Genomic DNA, 24,222 nt, shown 5'->3' on the forward strand with positions numbered 1-24,222 from the left:
AATTAGACTATTGCAAGTTAAATAACCAACAAAACAACGAAGATAATAAGACCATACCAAACTCATCCACCGGAGTTACAAAACTCAATGTACCGGTTATAATCAACATGGTCAAATTCAAATTGATCTTTACCTAATAGTAACAAATATAGGCACACAATAGTAATTACAGGAGCAAACAACACATAGACACCACAATCTTATGCAAAATTATAAAAGGAAGAGACCGGCCATAGAAATTTACTAAACCCCGATGTCGACGGCTTGAGAGGAGCCCTTTCCAGAGAATCCATGAATTACACCTGAAACAATTACATTTGAAAAACTACAAAACCGAAGAAGTGATAAAATGAATGAGATATTTGAGATTAGAATAAAAAGCGACAAAAAACAAAATTGAAGAAAAAGCTTTGCCAGCAACAAGAATTAATTTTGAAAGTTTTGAATGTAGTAAATGATTTTGAGCGAGAGAATCATAGAGAGAACGATAAGCAACACGTGGAGTTTTAGTAAAGAAAAAAAGGTTGGGATTGCACAAACGTATACATAATGATATGTGCAGGGTTATTCTTGAAAATACAGTGAATACATATGGGTAGAATGGTCATTTGAAGCCAATAAACACAAACAAACTTTATAATATTTATAATATAAATAGAAGTGATACAATGAATGGAGATATTTAGGATTAGAATGACAAGCCGCAAAAAAAGAGGAAAAATGTTTACCTGTAGCTAGGAGTTAATTTTGAAAGTTTCGAATGTGGTAGATGATCTTGGGCGAGAGAATCATATTCAGAGGGATGAACATGACGTGAAGCTCTGGTAACGAAGGAAAGGTTTGGATGACACGAACGGGAACGTATACATACTCTCATATTGTACATGGTTGTTTTTTAAAAATGTAATGAATACATATGAAAGTGGAAATGTGGAATGGTTATTTGAAGCAAAAAAACACAACATGATTTATTACTTTATAATAAATATGTATATATATAGAGTTAAGTTCTATGGAGTACATAAAAACATTGGAGTATTGGAGTACAAATTATAATTTTTTAGTTTGATCCTATATAATATCTTTGATTATCCAAATTTTGATATAATTTATTATTTATAAGTTGTCTTGCACATAATTGTCAATTAATCATTAATATCTTTCAACTTTAACAAGTATTAATATTATTGTTCTGCTTATTAGTTATATTGCAAAACATAGAGTCCTATGATTTATAAAAGTAATTATTCTACCATTTGATCACGATGTTTATGTTGCAGAACATAATGTGCAGGTTGTCAAATATTTACAAATATTATTGGACAAAAAAATTGAAATTTAGATGACTAGATTACATTTTATCAAACTTTGTACTCCAATACTCCAATTTTTTTTTGAACTCCATATAACTTAACTCATATATATGACTTATATATAATTATGTGTGCATATATATACATATATTGTATTAAATTGATATTCTAGAATCACACATCTATATCTATATCTATATCTATATCTTCTTAATGAGTGCAATGCCCGTTTACATATTTTACCCACGGTTACCCATGTTTTACCCGCTCTCCTGTATAAATTTTACCTATTTCGCATAACCCGTTTATGATATAAAAAACCCGCCTTATAACCGACTCCACTGGCTCAGTTTCTTTGCTTCCCTTCTTCACGAAAACTGATTGCTTATATATTCTGCAGCCCCGTAATTTTGGCATCCATCTATTACAACATGGCAAGTGAATGTAATCAAGGGTGCATATTATGCTATGTTTAGTATTTTTCAAAATTTAAACTGATCCCCTTAGCTTGCTATGTAAGAGACTTTCCGTGTGTTGGTGGAGCGATTTTGGCCAAGAAACTCACCAGCCATGGATTCAACTTCGCAGAAGTCATTTATAATTCTTCAAGCTCAGGTTTGTACCGAAAAGTCATCCTCTTCGGAACGTGTTTATCAGGACTGTACTTTGCTCCGTGGGTGTGACAATCGTCTATTGTGTTTAATGTACAGGTTGTAAAAGAAATAAAGAAAATGAAGCAGAGGCTTCACATGCTGTTACTATCAATACTATAGGCTTGCATTCATCAAATTAGAGCATGTGTTTGTGTATGTTTATAATCGGATCACCAGGTGTTTGTGTTTTTATTTCACCGATGATGTTGCAGGTAACCGTCAACGAGGGTCTGGTAATGCTCTAGATTTATATCTGCAGAGACGCGCTGAGAGCACTAAGAAATCCAAAACCACTGGGAATTCGTCATCCTCTGACAATATCATCTCTGGAAAATCAGGGTATTGATGCACACTCATTATGTAGGCTTGATTATTTGTTGTTGATGGCGTGAAATTTTGACCAACAACTGTCTTTTTTTATTGTCGCGGTCACGAATTGTGTTCCTCTATAGACAATTGATCAGAATGAATCCGTTCAATGTATGTCGGGTTTTCTTACTATGTGCATAAGACATAAGTTTGATGATGTGTGCTCTGGCCTTTTTTGTTCTAATTATAGTGCCGTTACACTCTGTTTCCTTTTGGGTTGTGTGCTCATTTCATCATGCCTTGGCCCTCATTAATCAATTTACCATTTCAGACACGGGTCATACCACGCTATCAGCTGCAGACCACAACGTGTCAAAACAATGTAAGTAGGTCATGTCTTTTTAAATAAAAAGTATTAAAGGGTATCCATCATTGTACTTGATCTGTTAATGCCCATGACCAACCTATTCAGTGATCTTACTTACTCCACCCAGAGTTGCAGTTGTTGATGTGCGTCGTGTATGCTTCTTCTTTTTTATGTTCATGCTTATCTTTTTGTAGCAGCAACCAGACGTTCTCCTTTGTGCAATGTTGATCTGAATGCAGATCCTGGCTTCTGTGACAAGTGACAACTGACAGGTATTTTTATTTTAAGACTTTTTTCCAGGTAATTTATTTATTTTACTATGCATCTTCCCAAAAACATGGAAAAGAGCAGGTAATTAGGGTCACGGTGCAAACAAATTTCAAAAATACTATCAATAATATCTCGATTCAAGATCTTTTCAGTTATTCGACGACTTGATTTTCAATTTTTGTTTCTCTTCATAGCGGAAATCGCTGCGTGTCGTGAAGGTTGGGAGAAGTCGCCTAGGGCTTTTTGGGCTTTCCGGCGACTTGGTCATCTTCAGGTGATTCTTTCTCTTACTTGAATATATTGTGGTTGAATGACCTTTTTGTCATTGTTTTATTGAAGTCTGATTGAATGTATATTTGTAGTTCTATCAAAAGAAGTATTCTGAGGCTGTTCAGAATTTACAACATGCGATTCGCGGTTATTCGACCTCTGCTGATTTGTAGGAAGTATGTATTCCTTACAGCAACAAAACCTCTTATATTACTATTTTTTGTTTCCATAAGTTTTCCTTTTTAAGAGAGACTTGATTTGTTTTGGTGTTTGTCGAATCAAATTGTAAGTATATCTCAGTTGCCTTCTGGTATAGTTTTCTTGATAAAGCATGGTCTTCACAAAGCATTCACCAGCCTAATTGGTTTATAAAGTATAGAGTGAACCTAATTTTTATACTTTTATATTATCTTTGATTATTTTAATTACTTTTAATTTTTTTTATTTGTGTTACTTTTTATTGAATTAATTATATTTGGTTGTTTGATCTGTTACACGGTTTTTATGAAGCGCGGTTGTAGTGTTGGTGATGAAACGGGTATAAAACATAAACTAATGTGCTTTTTCTTTTTAGAAACAAATAGAGTGAGTTGATACTAGAACATGTTTTTTCTGTTTATTTTAATCTACTAAGATGAATTGCTATGTGCTCTGCAGTTTTGTTTGTGGTAGGTTGTACATAGTCTCATATGTCTACTATTCTTTTTTACATATATTTGCAGGTTGACAAATCACCTCCCAAGTTAGACAGTCGTGTTCCCCCTGCCGTACGTGAAACAGCTATCAAGACATGCCTTGATTGCAGCTCAGAATGCTCCTGCCACCACTCGTGCTGTGGTTTCTGTAGAGAATGTGAACCTGGTGGATACCGTCTCAGGACTTGCCAAAATCGCATATCCAAAGTGTGACTCTGTTGCCAAGGGGATGTATATGAAATGTGAGTGCTATTTTCTATTTACCCATGGGTAAATAAATGTACCCAACTCCAAAATTTTATCTTATATGTTTATGTTAAGGCATTCTATTTGCTCTGTCCAATGCCATTTTACTCGAGGTCAAAATTATATTTTAATTAATTTGCATGAGTGTTCTTATACGAGCTCGCATACTAATGGGTAGATATGGTTATGCATCTCCTGAGTAAATAGTTATGGGTAGTGATTGACTGAAGTACATATGTATGTTTTGCTTCTTGCAAAAACTTATAGATCTTTACTTTTTTTTAAAAAATATATCGTCTATGTTTATGTTGAGGCAATCTATTTGCTCTGCACAATGCCATTTTACTCAAGTCAAATTTATATTTTAATTAATTTGCTTGAGTGTTCTTATACAAGCTCACATACTAATTGATTAGATCTTATGTCTTCTATCAAGGTGCTATCAACCAGTATTGAATTTCTTGGGTAGTAAAATTATTTTTCTTATAACTAAGAATTTTATCATATGTTAATAATCCTGTCTTCTGCTTTATCGTGCCCGAGCTTATGACGATTCTCTCATTGTATTTTAAGATTGCATTATCAGTGAAATCATTAAAGGTGGAAAAGATCTGTAATTTACATATGTCCTGTTTTATGTTAATATTTCAACAATAAGGTTTGGGTAATCAAGAATCGTGTGACTGATTTTATGCATTTTATCTTGGATTAACAGGATGAACGTGAGATAAAGAGACATAAGAGGAATTAATCTAACAGAGAGTCTGCTTGGAGATCAAGATTACGAAAGCAGGTAATATACTTTATTTTGAGATTTATTAGTATTCAGTACTGAATTCTTTCTCTTAATTTATGACCTTACGCCCTTGCAAAGTGAAAATCTACATTCTTTCTTCCTATTATAGAGTAGTGCTCTGTAGTTTGATTATATTATCATTATTATTGGATAACATTTGCAGCTAGATATCCTTTGTACAATATTGAGAGGAATTCTGAGTTTACTCCACGTTTGGTGTATAAAACTAATCCTGTTATTGAAGGTGGTATGTATTACCGTGAAGTTTGAATTACGTGTGAACACTATATCATGAATGATTTCGCTTAATTTTTTTTGCATATGAATGATAAAGTTAGCATAAACTTTACGTAAGACAGTGATTTGTCTATCAAATTGTAAGGAACCTAAGACGGTGATAAAGTTATTAACAGTTTAACATTATACGTATATATGCTAATCATTTATGGAGATGTACTATGCTTTCTCATGCAGGATGCATCAGACTCTTGGGGTATTTCTGTAGGCTTTATCAGCATCATATTGCTACCAATAGTCGGGAATGCAGCAGAACATACTGGATCAGTCATATTTGCATTGGAAAACAAGGTGGCACATGCACATTCCTGATAACCACTTTGTTAATAACCACTTGGTCATAACCCTGACAATTTTGGGATTAAACAGGATATATCTTTGGGTGTCTCTCTCGGGTCTGCTACACAAATTTCAGCGTTTGTGGTTAGTACTATTCTACCATTTATCAGTTGTTGCAGTCTTAGTCAGAAACTTCTGAAGTACTTCACTGTGTTCTTTTGTTTAAAGATGATAATTTTTTTCTTTTCAGATTCCCCTATGTGATATTGTCAGGTGGATCATGGGAGTCCCCATGAATCTTGATTTCGGACGCCTCCAATCTGCTTCCCTTGCTTTTGCAATTGTTCTGACATCCTTGACGGTATAAGTTTACTCAGAACACCCTTTTTTATGATGCTTCAATCAAGAACATGAGTCTTACCTGCATACATATTAAGTTAATTAAACGAGTCTTATACTGCATAATTCAGAATTCAGCCATTTGCTGATGCAAAGAGGCTAGCTCATACGAAACTTTACCTCATATTATATATGTCTCTCATATAAACAGGATGGGACCCAGCATTACTTAATTGGAGTGGTACTGTGTCTTGCCTATGTAGTGCTTGCCGCCTGTTTCAATGTTAGCCACGGTACACGTACAAAACTCTACCACAATTTATTATTAGACTCCGTAGTAGGTCGCGTTATAATCCTAAACCAGACGGTCAGTGCTACATCCCTGCTCATAAGGTATCACAGCCACCAATTTTTTTTTAAATTTGGTTTTGATACATTATAAGTGGAATTCTATGGCATACTGAATATGAAAATACCATAATTTCTTTAGTGTAGGAAGACCTTAAATATATTGTATATAAGTTTTAGGATTTAGTATATATTTATGTGCTATTTTACTTATCTTTAAACTAGCTCTATGCTTCATTTGCAGTGGATTTTTCTGATATCGTAGATTCTCCATCAGGACATGCCACCTTATAGAAGAGATAGTATCAGCTTGAAATTTTGAGTGCCAATAACCAGAATTCACATCTTTTACCAGTAATATCAGTCTGACAACTTCCATTGCTAATTTTGCCTCTGCCAGGCTCTATTCCAAGAAAAATGCTATTACAAGACACTATAACAAGATAATTCACATACAATCCTAGACTGTTGTTCTTCATTTCGTGTACACTGGAATCCTAGATAAAATTGGACATCATTGTTCTATATAATAATAGAAACAAGTTTAGGATCAAACCATGATGTTCAAGAAGGTGATATATCAAACCATGATGTTCAAGAAGGTTATATATCAGTATTACCCATGTTTTAAGAATTTTATATTATTTGTTAGATTTATGAGTTATTAATTCTAAACTTATAGAATCACAGAGATGTGGTTATCGTTATGCACTCGATGCCTATTTGCATCAACACATAGTGAATTTGCATAATCATGGCGATGGCTACTTATTCTCCGGTGTGTGATCCACTTCTCATACATGGTAGTCAATCCATAATTAAGTAGTGCACGCATTGATGTTTGTTAACAAATTTCACAGGAGCACCTGCCAGAGACGATCAACGCGTGAATAAGGAGCATAGCAGACCTTCACAGGTTGGCTATTTCATACACAAGGCACGGGTAAATCGACAAAGTTTCTTTGATGTTGCTTTTCATTCTTCACGTCCAAAGTTACGTTGATCAGTTCATGCATTTATATATTTTTTGCAACAGGCATGACTTCTGATCCTGATGTGAACACAGCAATTGGATCCAGAATTTCTCAGACATCTAATTACAATGCTGATATTCAAGGTACACATTATATACAAACTGTTGATGGAACAACACATTAACACATTATATTCAACTGAATATAATGATTTAATTTGTCCATGCTTCGCACATTACTTCTCCTAATGCAAGTGTTAATCATTCTTTCCAACACAGAAACCCCGTGGTTCATGGAAATTCGATTTTGTTTCTCCGTTCATAAAGGACTGGTCAGAATATTCATTTGCTAAAAACTTAACATTCCAGTTACCAGCTTCCTACGATGAGTTATAATTCATCTGGTTGGTGTACTATATATTTATGTTTGTTTTTGCTCGGTTAAGTCTTTCAAGCATTTTAACTATTTTTTTACTCATATATTCTTGCAGGCAGTGGTATCGAATATAACAAGATGCTTAATTTGCTAAAAACATAAATAGATAGTACACCAATGTCACTGATGTTGATAAAAATGGTAATCAGATTCTCCGAAGCTTAGTTGTGTTCTTTTCTTAGTTATTTTCGTTCTTTTCTATTGGCCAAGCTTACATGCATGTCTCCCTAAGACCTTCTAAATTTAATCTATTACAAGCTTAACTCTTTTTCTACTACCTTGGCCTTTAGAAACTTTTTTGAGGATATGACTTCCTCTGCACTTTATAAGAACACAAAGGCACTTGACTTTGTTATTCTTGAGAATGTTTATCTTTTGTAATTTTTGTGTTTGAGAAGTGTATTCAGATTCCAATATGTTATTTTTTTTTTCTTTGTGGCAGATCCGTTCCTTTTCTTTTTAAAGTGGACCCAAGGACTGGTGATGTCGGGATGGTGATGTCATTAAACCAAAGACATGCTACCACAGTAACGTTGCAAAACACTGCAACTTCTGAGAAATATATTAGTGGAAAATTCTCTTCATTCCAAGCGTGGATGGTGATATGGTGGGATTCTGTGAGCAGGCTATATAGCACGTCCATGTGTTTATGAGTATAATGATTATACAAGTACAATAACTTAGTTAGATGGGAGTGATAACAAAATCTTGGAGCTCAACATGTTTAGGAGATACTGACTGTTGTTCCACCGCAAAGCCAGTCATTTTGTCAAAAATCAAGTTAGTAGATTTAATAATATAAAGTTTAGTATACAGAAAATTAAATACTCGGAATAAATTATGAGAGAAATGATTTACCAAGATGAGAAAGAAGCTTCTAATTTCATCCTGATGGACCGTGCGCCAAAGAGAATGATAGGCACGACTGCAACAAAATTGACTGCAATCTTGCTGAAGGTATGTATAACTTCACCACACATAGCACAAGCATTTTTCATTACAGCAACCAATATTTTCAATTTTCTTTGTTTCTTGCGTCACATAAGAAGACACCAAATGCGTTTCCAAAGAAAGCTACTGAACTAACCGCGAAAGAAGTACGGTTGCTGATAGAAATTAACAAGGACAATGTGGTATCCAAAAGCAAGCTGTTTGTTGCTACAGATGCGTATGAATCAGGGGTTTCTTATTCTGGAATATCATCTACTTCATTCACCGAATCAAACATGAACCAGGATTTTTTCTGTTTATTCATAATATATTAAAATTGCTATTAACTTCTCCGCAGATGAAGCGCGGGCATAATTCCCGTATATAACTCCATTTGATGATGTAATACATGTATATTACCTTAATAAATTATTAAAGTTGTACTCCAAATAATTATTTTTTTAATGATGCAATACCCATATATATACATAATATGTAAAGTAAGGATTAAAAATTTAATGTTAATTTTAGTTTAATTTATTTTCCGACCTCATTTTAATGAAAATTTTAATAATTTCCGCACGCGAAGCACGGGCATAATTCCCTAGTTAACTTAAAAGAGAGTCAAAACTCGAATATAATTAAAATTTGTTTTGATAACCTTAATTCATCTTGTCTTCTAATAAAAAGAATCTTAATTATAATTCAAAATTTCATCCCTTGTAACGTTGTAACGGTAATTTTGAGGATTAATAATAATATCATTATCATTATCAGGAGGCATCATATTTACTTACTAATAGATTATGTTAATCTTGATTATACATTTTATACATTAAAACAAGAAATAATTAACTTAACTAGGGGTGCCCGCGGGTCGGGTTGGGCGGGTTATAGGTTAAACTCTAACCCAACCCATTTAGTTCGGTTTTTTTAATTTTTAACCCAACTAAAGTTCGGTTTAAATCTCATCGGGTTGGGTCGGTTAGAATTTATTTCGGTTTGGGTCGGTTTGGGTTGGGTAGAATGGGTTACTAGAAAATGAGCGTGAGGTAAGATCACTTAGTTTTGTAATTTCATAATTTTTTCGAGACAAGCTGAGCTCATTATCGAGTTTGTTTGCCAATAGCTTAGTTCTTATTAAGCAACTCATGATTCGTTCAAACTAGAAATTGTTTTACGCATTTATTATGAATTTAAGTAATATGTGATATATTTTTAGTTTAGATATAAAGACACCTAAAATTATTTCAGTAAAAACAAATAAAATATATGAAAATTAAATAAAATATGCGGGTCGGGTTAGAATGGGCGGGTTATAGGCAAAACCCTAACCCAACCCATTTAAATCGGTTTTAATAATTTTCTACCCAATCAAAATTCGGGTTAAAAATTTTCGGGTTGGTTTAGGGTCGGGTTGGGTCGGTTAGATCGGTTTGGGCGGGTTTTGATAACCCATGGGCACCCCTAAACTTAACTATTGAAGAAAAACTGAAAACTAAGATAATTGAAGAGAAAATTGATCAGATACATAATAATATTCAAACAGATCTTTGTAATAATTTACCTAATGCATTTTGGAATAGGAAAAAACATATGATTAGTTTACCCTATGAAGAAAGTTTTACAGAAGATAAAATCCCTACTAAAGCTAGGCCATCTCAAATGGATAAAAATATGTTAGAGTATTGTAAACAAGAAATAACCTTATTAGAAAAAGGACTAATTACTCCTAGTAAATCTCCTTGGAGTTGTGCAGCTTTCTATGTCAATAAAAATGCAGAAAAAGAAAGAGGCACTCCAAGACTCGTAATAAATTATAAACCTCTTAATAAAGCATTAAAATGGATTAGATATCCAATTCCAAACAAAAAAGACTTATTAAATAGATTAAGTCAAGCAAGAATATTTTCTAAGTTTGATTTAAAATCAGGATTTTGGCAAATACAAATAAAACCAGAAGATAGATATAAAACTGCATTTACTGTTCCTTTTGAACAATATGAATGGACAGTAATGCCCTTTGGTTTGAAAAATGCACCTTCAGAATTTCAAAACATCATGAATGACATTTTTATCCCTTATTCACATTTTTGCATTGTATATATAGATGATATTTTAATTTTTTCTGATAATATAGATCAGCATTTTAAACATTTAAAAATATTTATTGATGTTGTTAAACAAAATGGATTAGTTTTATCTCCAACTAAAATAAATCTATTTCAAACTAAGATTAGGTTTTTAGGTCATAATATCCATCAAGGAACAATCATTCCTATTGAAAGATCATTGATTTTTGCTGATAATTTTCCTGATAGGATTACTGATAAAAAAATGCTACAAAGATTCTTAGGAAGTTTAAATTATATTGCTGATTTTTATAAAAATTTAGCTCAAGATACTAGTATATTATATAAAAGATTAAATAAAAATCCAGTACCGTGGACAGAAGAACATACTAAAGCTGTTCAAAAAATTAAGTTAAAAACTAAAACAATACCTTGTATTTATTTAGGAAATCCTCAATGGTTTAAAATAGTAGAAACAGATGCATCCAATATTGGATATGGTGGTATTTTAAAACAAGTAAATCCTGAGAGTAAAAAAGAAGAATTATTAAGATATACTTCAGGACATTGGAATAAAACACAATTAAATTATTCTACTGTTAAAAAAGAAATGCTATCTGTATTAAAATGTTTATTTAAATTTCAAGATGATTTATTAAATCAAAATTTTCTTCTTAGAATTGATTGCTCTTCAGTTAAAGAAGTCCTTGAAAAGGATATAAAGAATTTAGTTGCAAAACAACAATTTGCAAGATGGCAAGCCTTATTGTCTGTCTTTGATTTTCAAATTGAATATATAAAAGGAGAATCAAATTCTCTTCCAGACTATTTGACTAGAGAATTTTTACAGGGATTACCCTCTCCAGAGAAAGAGGGAAATTAACTATGAATCGTGGTGGTTATACCAGAGGATCCACAAGTGGTAATACCAGAGAAAATAAATCTTCTTTAAAAGATGTTCTTAAAAGAGAACAAGTAGATGATATCTACACCTCAAATATTTGTGAAGTAATACTTACCTTGGAAAATTCTGACCTTAAATGGTTTTCAGATGCTAATTATATTGCATCACGATATTTTGAACCTTATAATCATTATCCTTTAAAAGGATCCAATAATACCAGATTGTTTTATGAAACAATTCTCAAAGAAACTCAAAGTGTTGAATTTGAACACTTTTATAGAGGTGGAAATATCCAACAAAATAAACATGCTCCCTATAGCTTTTCTAAAGCGTCTTTTAAAAAGATGTTATCTCCAACAGATTGGGGACTAGATCCTAATAGGACTAGACAAATGACCAATTATCCAAATATGCCTTATACCTACTGGGATTATAAGGATGCTTGGTATAATTGTTTTTATTATAATAATCCAGATTTTAAACACACTTGGTTTTTCAGATTTATGTCTGATTTTATTATTAATGATCCTCCAAATTGGAGTATTCATTGGTGGGAAAAATTTGGTCCCAAAACTAATATTTTACCAGAAGAGTTATATCTCTTATTTCCTGGATATAAGGAAGAATGTTGCAAATGCTCAAATGAAGGGAATGATATTCCTATGATGAAATTAATGATGGTTTATAACCTACCATGGATCTGGACTTGGGAATATGCTACCAAGCAAATTCAAGGCTTTAATAAAGGTCTTCCTACCTTAGTTCGCCAATTTAAATATAAATGGTGGAATAAGTTTAATACTGAAGAAACTGTTAAACAGTTGAAAGCTGATATTCAGTATTGTAAAAATAAAAATCAAGAGAAGTTAAAACTTCAAGAAAAAGAGGAAATAAAAGATCCTCTAAAATCTCTTAAAGAGACCTTGAGAAGGAAATATCCTCAAGCTTCTAAAAAAGAAATTCAAAAGAAGCTATTAGAAATTGCTTCATTTTCTGATAATGAAGATGAAGATGATGGTAATACCAACATGTCAATCACAGAGGAATCCCTTGAAGATTTTGAGGAGAATCTCCAATACGCTCAAACTCAATAATGGATCCAATCAAGGAAAGATTTCGCAAGCTTAATAAGCAGGAAAGAAAGCTTAGTATGATATATCCAAAGATTCAAGAAGCAACCAAGGAATTGGAAATCTTAAAGATAAAAAGCCAATTGGAGTACAATAAGTATGTGTTAACCAGATATGGTTCATTTCAGGAAATGCACTCAGCCAGAATTGCAGCTGAAAACAAAGCCGATGAATTGTGGGTACTTCATGATAAAGAATTACGAATAAGGCACAAAAGAGATTGGTTATACGAAAGACTTGTGGAATCTAGCAATCTTACAGCATGAAGACGATCCAGCAAGTATTCAGAAAATTAAAGAAAAAGAAAGAGAAAATTAGAACTCTAGAAATATGGGTTGAAGCCTTAATGGACATATATCAAAGAGATCTTGGCAACTTTGAGTCAGATGAAGAACAAATGAATTTTCTCCTTTATGGACTTAGAGAAGAAATGACATTAATCTACAAACGACACAGAGCAAGGGAAATGGAAAGAATTTTACTACATCAAAATAACCTCACTGGATGATGCAGCAATGATGCAAGAATGATGCAGGCAATCACTAAGATGACATAAGCAATGACATCATCAAGAAAATTCTGGACACCAATAATGGAAGACAATCATGGACTACAATAATGCAAAGCGATAATGGAGCTGCATGATTAAATTCATGATGTAAGCAATGATGTAATATAGTTTGTTTCTTTAGTGTGCAACTACTATAAATAGATGTGTGTAACTTAGTTGAAGGGCAGATCGAAAACCACAACCCTTCAAAACCACTCTCAACCACTCTTGTAAAATAAAAACCCTTGTATTGTAAAAGTTTTGAAGATCAATAAGAAGGTTTGAAGTTTGTATATCAGCTCTTCTACATGAGTAATAACTCGTGTAAGTATTCTTAATCTTTCTCTTTATTATTTAAATTACAGATTATATCTGTTTAAATATATCTGGTCAAGTTCATAACTTGTCTTTAATTATCATCTTTATTATCGGTCCTTGTTGCCTTGGTATCAGAGCCTTATTCGTAGTTCCTTATCATGAAGTACCCACAATTCATCGGCTTTGTTTTCAGCTGCAATTTTGGCTGAGTGCATTTCCTGAAATGAACCATATCTGGTTAACACATACTTATTGTATGCTGATTGACTTTTTATCTTTAAGATTTCTAACTCCTTGGTTGCTTCTTGAATCTTTGGATATATCATACTAAGCTTTCTTTCCTGCTTATTAAGCTTGCGAAATCTTTCCTTGATTGGATCCATTATTGAGTTTGAGCGTATTGGAGATTCTCCTCAAAATCTTCAGGGGATTCCTCTGTGATTGACATATTGGTATTACCATCATCTTCATCTTCATCATCAGAAAATGAAGCAATTTCTAATAGCTTCTTTTGAATTTCTTTTTTAGAAGCTTGAGGATATTTCCTTCTCAAGGTCTCTTTAAGAGATTTTAGAGGATCTTTTATTTCCTCTTTTTCTTGAAGTTTTAACTTCTCTTGATTTTTATTTTTACAATACTGAATATCAGCTTTCAACTGTTTAACAGTTTCTTCAGTATTAAACTTATTCCACCATTTATATTTAAATTGGCGAACTAAGGTAGGAAGACCTTTATTAAAGCCTTGAATTTGCTTGGTAGCATATTCCCAAGTCCAGATCCATGGTAGGTTATAAACCATCATTAATTTCATCATAGGAATATCATTCCCTTCATTTGAGCATTTGCAACATTCTTCCATCATTAATTTCATCATAGGAATATCATTCCCTTCATTTGAGCATTTGCAACATTCTTCCTTATATCCAGGAAATAAGAGATATAACTCTTCTGGTAGAACATTAGTTTTGGGACCAAATTTACCAAGGCAACAAGGACCGATAATAAAGATGCAAGGCAACAAGGACCGATAATAAAGATGATAATTAAAGACAAATTATGAACTTGACAGATATATAATAAAGATGATAATTAAAGACAAGTTATGAACTTGACCAGATATATTTAAACAGATATAATCTGTAATTTAAATAACAAAGATAAAGATTAAGAATACTTACACGAGTTATTACTCATGTAGGAGAGCTGATATACAAACTTCAAACCTTCTTATTGATCTTCAAAACTTTTACAATACAAGGGTGTTTATTTTACAAGAGGGGTTGAGAGTGGTTTTGAAGGGTTATGGTTTTCGATCTGCCCTTCAACTAAGTTACACACATCTATTTATAGTAGTTGTACACTAAAAGAGACAAACTATATTACATCATTGCTTACATCATGAATTTAATCATGCAGCTCTATTATTGCTTTGCATTATTGTAGTCCATGATTGTCTTCCATTATTGGTGTCCAGAATTTTCTTGATGATGTCATTGCTTATGTCATCTTAGTGATTGCCTGCATCATTCTTGCATCATTGCTGCATCATCCAGTGAGGTTACTTTGATGTAGTAAAATTTTTTCCATTTCTCTTGCTCTGTGTCGTTTGTAGATTAATGTCATTTCTTCTCTAAGTCCATAAAGGAGAAAATTCATTTGTTCTTCATCTGACTCAAAGTTGCTAAGATCTCTTTGATATATGTCCATCAGGGCTTCTACCCATATTTCTAAAGTTCTAATTTTCTCTTTCTTTCTCTTTAATTTTCTGAATACTTGCTGGATCGTCTTCATGCTGTAAGATTGTTAGATTCCACGAGTCTTTCGTATAACCAATCTCTTTTGTGCCTTATTCGTAGTTCCTTATCATGAAGTACCCACAATTCATCGGCTTTGTTTTCAGCTGCAATTTTGGCTGAGTGCATTTCCTGAAATGAACCATATCTGGTTAACACATACTTATTGTATGCTGATTGACTTTTTATCTTTAAGATTTCTAACTCCTTGGTTGCTTCTTGAATCTTTGGATATATCATACTAAGCTTTCTTTCCTGCTTATTAAGCTTGCGAAATCTTTCCTTGATTGGATCCATTATTGAGTTTGAGCGTATTGGAGATTCTCCTCAAAATCTTCAGGGGATTCCTCTGTGATTGACATATTGGTATTACCATCATCTTCATCTTCATCATCAGAAAATGAAGCAATTTCTAATAGCTTCTTTTGAATTTCTTTTTTAGAAGCTTGAGGATATTTCCTTCTCAAGGTCTCTTTAAGAGATTTTAGAGGATCTTTTATTTCCTCTTTTTCTTGAAGTTTTAACTTCTCTTGATTTTTATTTTTACAATACTGAATATCAGCTTTCAACTGTTTAACAGTTTCTTCAGTATTAAACTTATTCCACCATTTATATTTAAATTGGCGAACTAAGGTAGGAAGACCTTTATTAAAGCCTTGAATTTGCTTGGTAGCATATTCCCAAGTCCAGATCCATGGTAGGTTATAAACCATCATTAATTTCATCATAGGAATATCATTCCCTTCATTTGAGCATTTGCAACATTCTTCCTTATATCCAGGAAATAAGAGATATAACTCTTCTGGTAGAACATTAGTTTTGGGACCAAATTTTTCCCACCAATGAATACTCCAATTTGGAGGATCATTAATAATAAAATCAGACATAAATCTGAAAAACCAAGTGTGTTTAAAATCTGGATTATTATAATAAAAACAATTATACCAAGCATCCTTATAATCCCAGTAGGTATAAGGCATATTTGGATAATTGGTCATTTGTCTAGTCCTATTAGGATCTAGTCCCCAATCTGTTGGAGATAACATCTTTTTAAAAGACGCTTTAGAAAAGCTATAGGGAGCATGTTTATTTTGTTGGGTATTTCCACCTCTATAAAAGTGTTCAAATTCAACACTTTGAGTTTCTTTGAGAATTGTTTCATAAAACAATCTGGTATTATTGGATCCTTTTAAAGGATAATGATTATAAGGTTCAAAATATCTTGATGCAATATAATTAGCATCTGAAAACCATTTAAGGTCAGAATTTTCTAGAGTGAGTATTATTTCACAAGCATTTGAGGTGTAGATATCATCTACTTGTTCTCTTTTAAGAACATCTTTTAAAGAAGATTTATTTTCTCTGGTATTACCACTTGTGGATCCTCTGGTATAACCACCACGATTCATAGTTAATTTCCCTCTTTCTCTGGAGAGGGTAATCCCTGTAAAAATTCTCTAGTCAAATAGTCTGGAAGAGAATTTGATTCTCCTTTTATATATTCAATTTGAAAATCAAAGACAGACAATAAGGCTTGCCATCTTGCAAATTGTTGTTTTGCAACTAAATTCTTTATATCCTTTTCAAGGACTTCTTTAACTGAAGAGCAGTCAATTCTAAGAAGAAAATTTTGATATAATAAATCATCTTGAAATTTGAACAAACATTTTAATACAGATAACATTTCTTTTTTAACAGTAGAATAATTTAATTGTGTTTTATTCCAATGTCCTGAAGTATATCTTAATAATTCTTCTTTTTTACTATCAGGATTTACTTGTTTTAAAATACCACCATATCCAATATTGGACGCATCTGTTTCTACTATTTTAAACCATTGAGGATTTCCTAAATAAATACAAGGTATTGTTTTAGTTTTTAACTTAATTTTTTGAACAGCTTTAGTATGTTCTTCTGTCCACGGTACTGGATTTTTATTTAATCTTTTATATAATATACTAGTATCTTGAGCTAAATTTTTATAAAAATCAGCAATATAATTTAAACTTCCCAAGAATCTTTGTAGCATTTTTTTATCAGTAATCCTATCAGGAAAATTATCAGCAAAAATCAATGATCTTTCAATAGGAATGATTGTTCCTTGATGGATATTATGACCTAAAAATCTAATCTTAGTTTGAAATAGATTTATTTTAGTTGGAGATAAGACTAATCCATTTTGTTTAACAACATCAATAAATATTTTTAAATGTTTAAAATGCTGATCTATATTATCAGAAAAAATTAAAATATCATCTATATATACAATGCAAAAATGTGAATAAGGGATAAAAATGTCATTCATGATGTTTTGAAATTCTGAAGGTGCATTTTTCAAACCAAAGGGCATTACTGTCCATTCATATTGTCCAAAAGGAACAGTAAATGCAGTTTTATATCTATCTTCTGGTTTTATTTGTATTTGCCAAAATCCTGATTTTAAATCAAACTTAGAAAATATTCTTGCTTGACTTAATCTATTTAATAAGTCTTTTTTGTTTGGAATTGGATATCTAATCCATTTTAATGCTTTATTAAGAGGTTTATAATTTATTACAAGTCTTGGAGTGCCTCTTTCTTTTTCTGCATTTTTATTGACATAGAAAGCTGCACAACTCCAAGGAGATTTACTAGGAGTAATTAGTCCTTTTTCTAATAATGTTGTTATTTCTTGTTTACAATATTCTAACATATTTTTATCCATTTGAGATGGCCTAGCTTTAGTAGGGATTTTATCTTCTGTAAAACTTTCTTCATAGGGTAAACTAATCATATGCTTTTTCCTATTCCAAAATGCATTAGGTAAATTATTACAAAGATCTGTTTGAATATTATTATGTATCTGATCAATTTTCTCTTGAATTATCTTAGTTTTCAGTTTTTCTTCAATAATTAAGTTAATTATTTCTTGTTTTAATAATATATTATGATTTTGTTTATTCTCTATACTTCTTTTTAGCAAATTTATATTATTAATAGGTACTTCATTTAAATTTTTTAAAATGGGTGATGAAATAAATTCATAAGATATTTTTATTCCATTAATTTCTGTATGAATTCCTGAAGTATATATTGTCATTGGTTGAATACTATTAAGAAATGGTGTTCCTAATATTATACTTTGAGAAAGATTAGGAACCATTATAAATGCAGATTCAAGACACATTCCTTGATTACAAATTGTTACATCAGTTAATTTGTACTTAATCCATAATTTACTACCATTGGCTGTACTTAAATCTTGTTTTGTTTTTTCATAATATTGTGTAGGAACTAATCCTTCCCTTATGCAGTTAATATCTGCACCACTATCTACTAGAGCAATGGTATTTAAAGTGAATGTTTTATTAATTATTAATGTAATATTAATATACCATTTTTGATATGTTATTTGTTGTAAACGGCAAAGAAATTGATTAGAAGATTCTCCATCTTCTTTTGATGTAGTATTCTGTTCACAAATACTTTCTAGGTAATTAACTCTTTGTTTTAAATTACTAATTTCTTTTTTCTGTGAATTTAACTCTTCTTTTAAATCTTGAATAGTTATGGGTTTTTCTGGTTGATTAAACCTAGATATAACTTCTTGTAATGTATATGGTGTATAAATTTGAGGTTTTTTATAAGGTTTTTCCTGAGGTTCTTTTATCTTAGATAAATATTGTTCTATCATTTCTCTTTTTAAATTATTATCAGAAATTTTTTCTATCATGTCTAACACAAATTGTTCTGAACTACTAAGAACATTTATACTTAATCCATTCATGTTTAAATTAGCAACATAGGGATCAATAGATGTTTTACAAGCACAAGTGTCTTCATTAGACTCAGACTCAGAAGTATAATCTATATCAGAATCTTGTATATTGCATAATTCATTTGAGGAATACTCAGAAGTATCAGATTCAATCAAATCAGAATCAATAATATTATAAATTTCTTGTTTTAAAGAATCATCCATAGATAACTCATTTATTTTCTTTTTAAGAAAACATTTATTAGCATAATGTCCTTTTTTACCACATTTGTGACACGTTACTGATTTAATAAATTGTCTTTTAGGTATTTTCTTTTTAAAAGAAGATTTAAATTTATTAGGTTGATTTTCCTTGTATTTTTTTCTTTTCCTAGAATAGGACTTTCTAGGTTTATTAAATTTTTTAGGCATTTTCCTATGAGTAGGTTTTATCAGAGGATAACTAAATTGTTCACAAAATTCACCTATTTCTTTTCTATGAGTAATTCCTTGTTTTTTCAATTGGGCTTTTAAATTTAAATCATTGCAGAGAGCTAATCCTTCTGCAATCATTTCATTGGTTAATTCACCATAGGTATATTGATCTAAAGGTATTTCTAAACCATGATGTTTAGATCTTAATCTGTTACGAACTCTTTCAGCAAAAAGAGTAGGTAATCCAGAAATATATTTTTCTTTCCAAAATGATAGGTTACCATCTTGTCTATGCATTATTTTTGACAAAAATACATCTTTATACCACCTAAAATGGGTTAATGTTGGACATCTTAGGTTTATTAATAATTCACGACTACAATCCATAGTATGGAAAGCATTTCCTATAAAATGTTTTAAAATAGTTTGTATTAAAGTATATACACTATCTTCCTGATATTCAGACTTAACGACCATTGAATCTGAAGTTTGTGTTTGTATTAATTTCTTAGCAGTCAAAATTTCTGTTCTTTGTACAGGGGTTAATATATTATCCCACCAACCTTTAAGTTGACCAGTAAAACCAGAGGTTATAAAATTAGCAATATGAGAATCAGAATTATTATTAGCTTTACAAATTGTTGAATACATTAACATTTTATGTAAAACAGCAAAAATCTGTTGTTCTGCACAACCATCTATGTTCCATTCATAGATTTGGTCAGAAGAAAAACTAGATTTTTCTGTGTTTATAAAATTTTCTTCAAATAAGACATCCATAGGGGTTGGTCTAGGGTAATAATATCTTCCATATGGAACTTTATTTTTAAGAGGACTTTTGTCAAATTCAATTTTATTAATATCATTATTATTTAGTTCTGTATTAAATTGTTCTTGTATTTGAGTTAGATTATTATCATAATCACTATGAGAATCATTTTCTTCTTCTGTTTTATAACTTTCTTCCTTATTAATCACAGTATCATCACATGTTTAGAAAAAGATATTCACTAGATAGCAGTCCACCACTACTCAAATCAGAAGGCTTACCAAACCATACAGGCAGTGCCGTGTATTTGGATCAAAACCAGGAAGGTTTCTCTGCAGTCGAATGTAGGACATAATTTTGTGTTCCCCTTCACCAGGAACATTTGCATCAGAAAGTATTACCTTCAAAATAATAGAGGAATAACTAATAATACAGAGCACTACTGCTTAAAACCAATAAAAAATTCTTCACAACTGGAAGCATATATAATCTTAACAGGAAATCCATACACCAGATTTATATTTTATGGGGTGTAATACCTTCACAGATTTCCATCCAGGGTCATTGTTAATTCTAAGATGGATATAATACTGTAGAGCAACTGACAAAACTGCCATAAACTCAGTTCCAGGAGTTATAACATTAGAATCACAGACTTGAGACTCCTGTTTTGGGGGAAGCTTTCTGCCTTCCTTCTCAAATTCCTCACACAACCTTTCCTCTTCAGCTGCCTACAAAAAAGGGAGTCACAAACTGGCTCTAGAAGTTTTTAGCTTCACAGTGTATGCATTTTTGTACAAGAGGTATTCACCGCATCTGCTGCATCTTTGGCTGCTCTAAACCGCCTAGATCGTTGCTGGTTCATTTTTGCCCTTGGGGCAACACCATCTAGAAAAGGTGCCAAAATATTATCACAAGAAGAAAGACAAAAACAAGAACACAGCAAAAAATTCAAATCAATTAAATTTTAAAATAATTTCAAAATTTGACCCACCGATAGCCATGTAAAGCAGCTTTCGAGGACGCACCATCACGAAAAGCCTATCGATGTAATCAAACATACACTGAAACACCTCGGTGAAGGAGGTTGGAGAAGGCTGCAGCGCAATAGAAGAAACAGGTATTCATGAAAATGGTTCAAATCAAGGAAAAAGTTACCAGAATAAGGAAACTTTAGGTATGCAAATTGTTGCACAAACAAGATTTTAAGAAAAAAATTATATGAAACAGATCTCTTAATATATTTTGGCCGAGTGATAAAGCCAAAAATGCTGACCAGCCTAATCCTTGCAAGTCTAATTTACTAACCATTCCCAACCCACTTGACATTACCACATTTACAGGCCCCCATCATCATTACACATATATATCAGTACAAATGGTCATTTTATACTATTATTATCACAGGGTTTGATTTCATAAAAGTATAATGACCATCTTTTGTAAATATTAACAGTACTCAAGTTCTATTAAAACCTCTCCCTAGACTACTGTCTCTAGTATGTCCTTTTTCTTTCTCCAATATCTCTTGTAAGTCTATTTTACTATCCATTTAACATTACTAAATTTACAGGCCCTATCATCATTACACATATATATCAATATCAGTAGAATATGGTCCTCATATTTTACTTTATCACAGGCTGTGATGTTATAAAAAGAATAACTACCATCTTTCACAGATATTAACATTACTAAAGTTCTATTTAAGCTCCTCCCCGCACTATTATCTCTCATATGACATTTTTTTTCCCTCCAAATTTGTTTGAGACCTAAATTACATCAAGTTTCTCCAATAAAAAACCAGGTACCGTCTTGAGCATCACATCCTGAAAAAGACTTGGCGATTTTTGGCTAAGAAGCTTACAGGCCAAATCCACTTACGAAATCCATAATAATTTTACCAGTTCGCTTGTCATGTAACGTATGACTTGAAATATAACTTTATTTTAAAAAGTGGGAAAGACGTACTTATATATCTCCTGAATAAATTTCAGTTTGTATTTTGACTTTTTAAAATAATTACTATTAGCTTCACTGCATATAAGTTATATTTCATTTCTCACAGCTATTAATACATAAGTTATCAGTTAAACTATCCAAACAAATAATTTCCTTGAAAAAAACACTATACAGCTAATAACTTAAGAATCACAAAGACAACTATAAACAGCAGATGGCTTCTAACTAAAGCAAAACTGCACATAGGTATAAGTGAATTACATCCAGATAATAATGGCAACAAAAACTGAACTATCAAAAGAGATAAAAAAAAAAAATCTCCCAGTATGGGCATGTTTAGCCGGTCTTAATTGCTATGAAAATAAGGACTTGCTAATATTATTTAGTTTTAAGTATTTAATATTCATTGTTTGCAAAAATAAGTTACTTATTTCCAGAAAAATTAACATAACTATGACAACCACATATCACTAGGAGATGTTTGGCTACCAAGCTTACAAGTCGAAATCAACTTAAAGTCCAACTTAATTTATTGTTTTTCTTGCCAAATAACAAATTCCAACTCAAAAATCAAATTCAAAAATGGGAACGAGGCACTTCTTTTTCCTTTCAGTACATCTACATACGTATTTTGACTTCACATCTATCTTACATTTTCATTTCTCACAGTCATATTAACCATCCAAACAGATAATAACTAGCAAGGCATCACACAAATTATTGTAGCAAGCAACTTTTAAGGCAAAACAGGACATATCAACCTCACCGCCTAAGCTACTTTCTCCATTTCTCACAACTAACCTATCAATTCAACTATCCCAACACATACTAACTTACAACTCAATAAACAACTCAACAATTTTCCAAAAACAGATAACAACATTCTCCCGATAATCACGACATAAATTCAAAGCAGCAGCAAAACGCGAACAATCGAGAAAATTCACAAGAAACCGAAGAGATTACAACAGAATTACAAAGCGAAGAGACTTACGCGGTCCTCAGGATGAAAACAAGGGTGAATAATTCCATTCATATCGAGATACAAATTATCATATTCAAGTTGATTGGGATTAGGTTTAGAAGTATCAACAGGAATCTTAACACCTTCAATTTCAACAGCCTCTTCTTCAATTACATCCACCACAACCATCGGATACTTCTCCGCTAGCCACCGGTAGAACGCCGGAACTCCCATTCTCTGTCACGACGTCGAGGTATGCGTTTCTGTGTTTGAGTATAATTGAAACGAAAGCAACCAACTACAAATAGAGAATGATTCTGAATATCTGCGGAATGAGGGAAAAACAGAGAGGTAGTAGAAATATTAGGGCACGGTACGAATGGGTGGATTGGATTTACGTAATTACCCCTCGGCTTATATTTTTACGTGCGCTGAGTTGCGCGATGCGGCGGGCATAGTCACTTTTCATTTTTATGCGGTTGCGTTGTTAGTTGATTGAATCAGATGTTTTTATTAGCGGATTTAAATCAATCATCAATCATCAATCAATCATCAATATTAATTGTTCGTCTGATTTTTCTTGAATTTCAGATATAAAATATAATTATATTCAAAAAATCAAGTTCAAGAATTCTAAAGGTAATATAACTCCTTTCTTATTGAATTCTAAAGATGATACGATTCTTTTTTTATTTAGGAATCTAAAAGGAATAAGATTATATCTATTCAATCCGACGATCATAGATAAAATATCATTTATATTTAAGATTAGTAAGGTACTGATCTTTGCATTAAATTCCATACACAATCATGGTTACTGATTTACTTAATGCAGTTTATGGTTACGATCCGTTTCGTTTGGCCTGAGCAAGAAACCAGAAGACTTTGCCGAGTAGGTTTCCATCTGAATATATATGCAGTGCAAGACTAATACAAGGAACTTAAGAATAATATCACACGCTGTTATTATTCGATCTTTAATTATTTTTGACAATCCATAATTATCATTGGTATAAAGGTCATACATGCAAGGATGGGCGGTGACGTGGCGTCTCTAGAATTGTTCGA

At 31.9% G+C, this 24,222-nt stretch overlaps 1 protein-coding gene and 1 long non-coding RNA gene across 12 annotated transcripts; one reads left to right on the top strand and one right to left on the bottom strand.

Moving 5' to 3' along the window:
- Window positions 1-22: 22 nt before the first annotated feature.
- On the bottom strand, window positions 23-23,546 carry LOC135152917 (5'-3' exoribonuclease 3-like). 9 transcript variants are annotated; one of them, XM_064094150.1, is made up of 7 exons: window positions 23,185-23,546; window positions 21,223-21,325; window positions 21,040-21,116; window positions 20,768-20,959; window positions 20,510-20,629; window positions 3,918-4,092; window positions 23-302 (listed from the first exon to the last, which is right to left on the bottom strand). In XM_064094150.1, exons 1-7 carry the CDS (start codon window positions 23,386-23,388, stop codon window positions 244-246), a joined length of 930 nt encoding a protein of 309 aa, XP_063950220.1. In that variant the 5' UTR covers window positions 23,389-23,546; the 3' UTR covers window positions 23-243. The 9 variants fall into 9 exon arrangements, with proteins under 9 accessions (XP_063950220.1, XP_063950225.1, XP_063950228.1 ...); XM_064094155.1 differs by lacking the exon at window positions 3,918-4,092 and adding an exon at window positions 8,450-8,516 and having other exon boundaries at window positions 23,185-23,543; XM_064094154.1 differs by lacking the exons at window positions 23-302; window positions 3,918-4,092 and adding exons at window positions 8,287-8,329; window positions 8,450-8,516 and having other exon boundaries at window positions 23,185-23,543.
- On the top strand, window positions 4,792-7,700 carry LOC108200334 (uncharacterized). Of its 3 annotated transcripts, XR_010292202.1 has the most exons (8): window positions 4,792-4,916; window positions 5,394-5,639; window positions 5,746-5,856; window positions 6,046-6,227; window positions 6,427-7,125; window positions 7,219-7,299; window positions 7,435-7,559; window positions 7,647-7,700. It is a non-coding gene; the product is annotated as an uncharacterized LOC108200334 (long non-coding RNA). The 3 variants fall into 3 exon arrangements; XR_010292201.1 differs by having other exon boundaries at window positions 6,427-7,299; XR_010292203.1 differs by having other exon boundaries at window positions 6,427-7,299; window positions 7,435-7,487.
- Window positions 23,547-24,222: the final 676 nt, after the last annotated feature.

Source organism: Daucus carota, chromosome 5, assembly GCF_001625215.2.
Source record: "Daucus carota subsp. sativus chromosome 5, DH1 v3.0, whole genome shotgun sequence".
Taxonomy (NCBI): domain Eukaryota; kingdom Viridiplantae; phylum Streptophyta; class Magnoliopsida; order Apiales; family Apiaceae; genus Daucus; species Daucus carota.

Excerpts from the sequence above, each read along its gene's own strand:
- LOC135152917 (XM_064094150.1), bottom strand. The coding sequence starts at position 23,388 with ATGGGAGTTCCGGCGTTCTACCGGTGGCTAGCGGAGAAGTATCCGATG. Across the intron at positions 21,117-21,222 it reads GCTGCTTTACATGGCTATCG|ATGGTGTTGCCCCAAGGGCA; the intron begins GTGGGTCAAATT and ends CACCTTTTCTAG. Across the intron at positions 20,630-20,767 it reads CTGGATGGAAATCTGTGAAG|GTAATACTTTCTGATGCAAA; the intron begins GTATTACACCCC and ends ATTATTTTGAAG.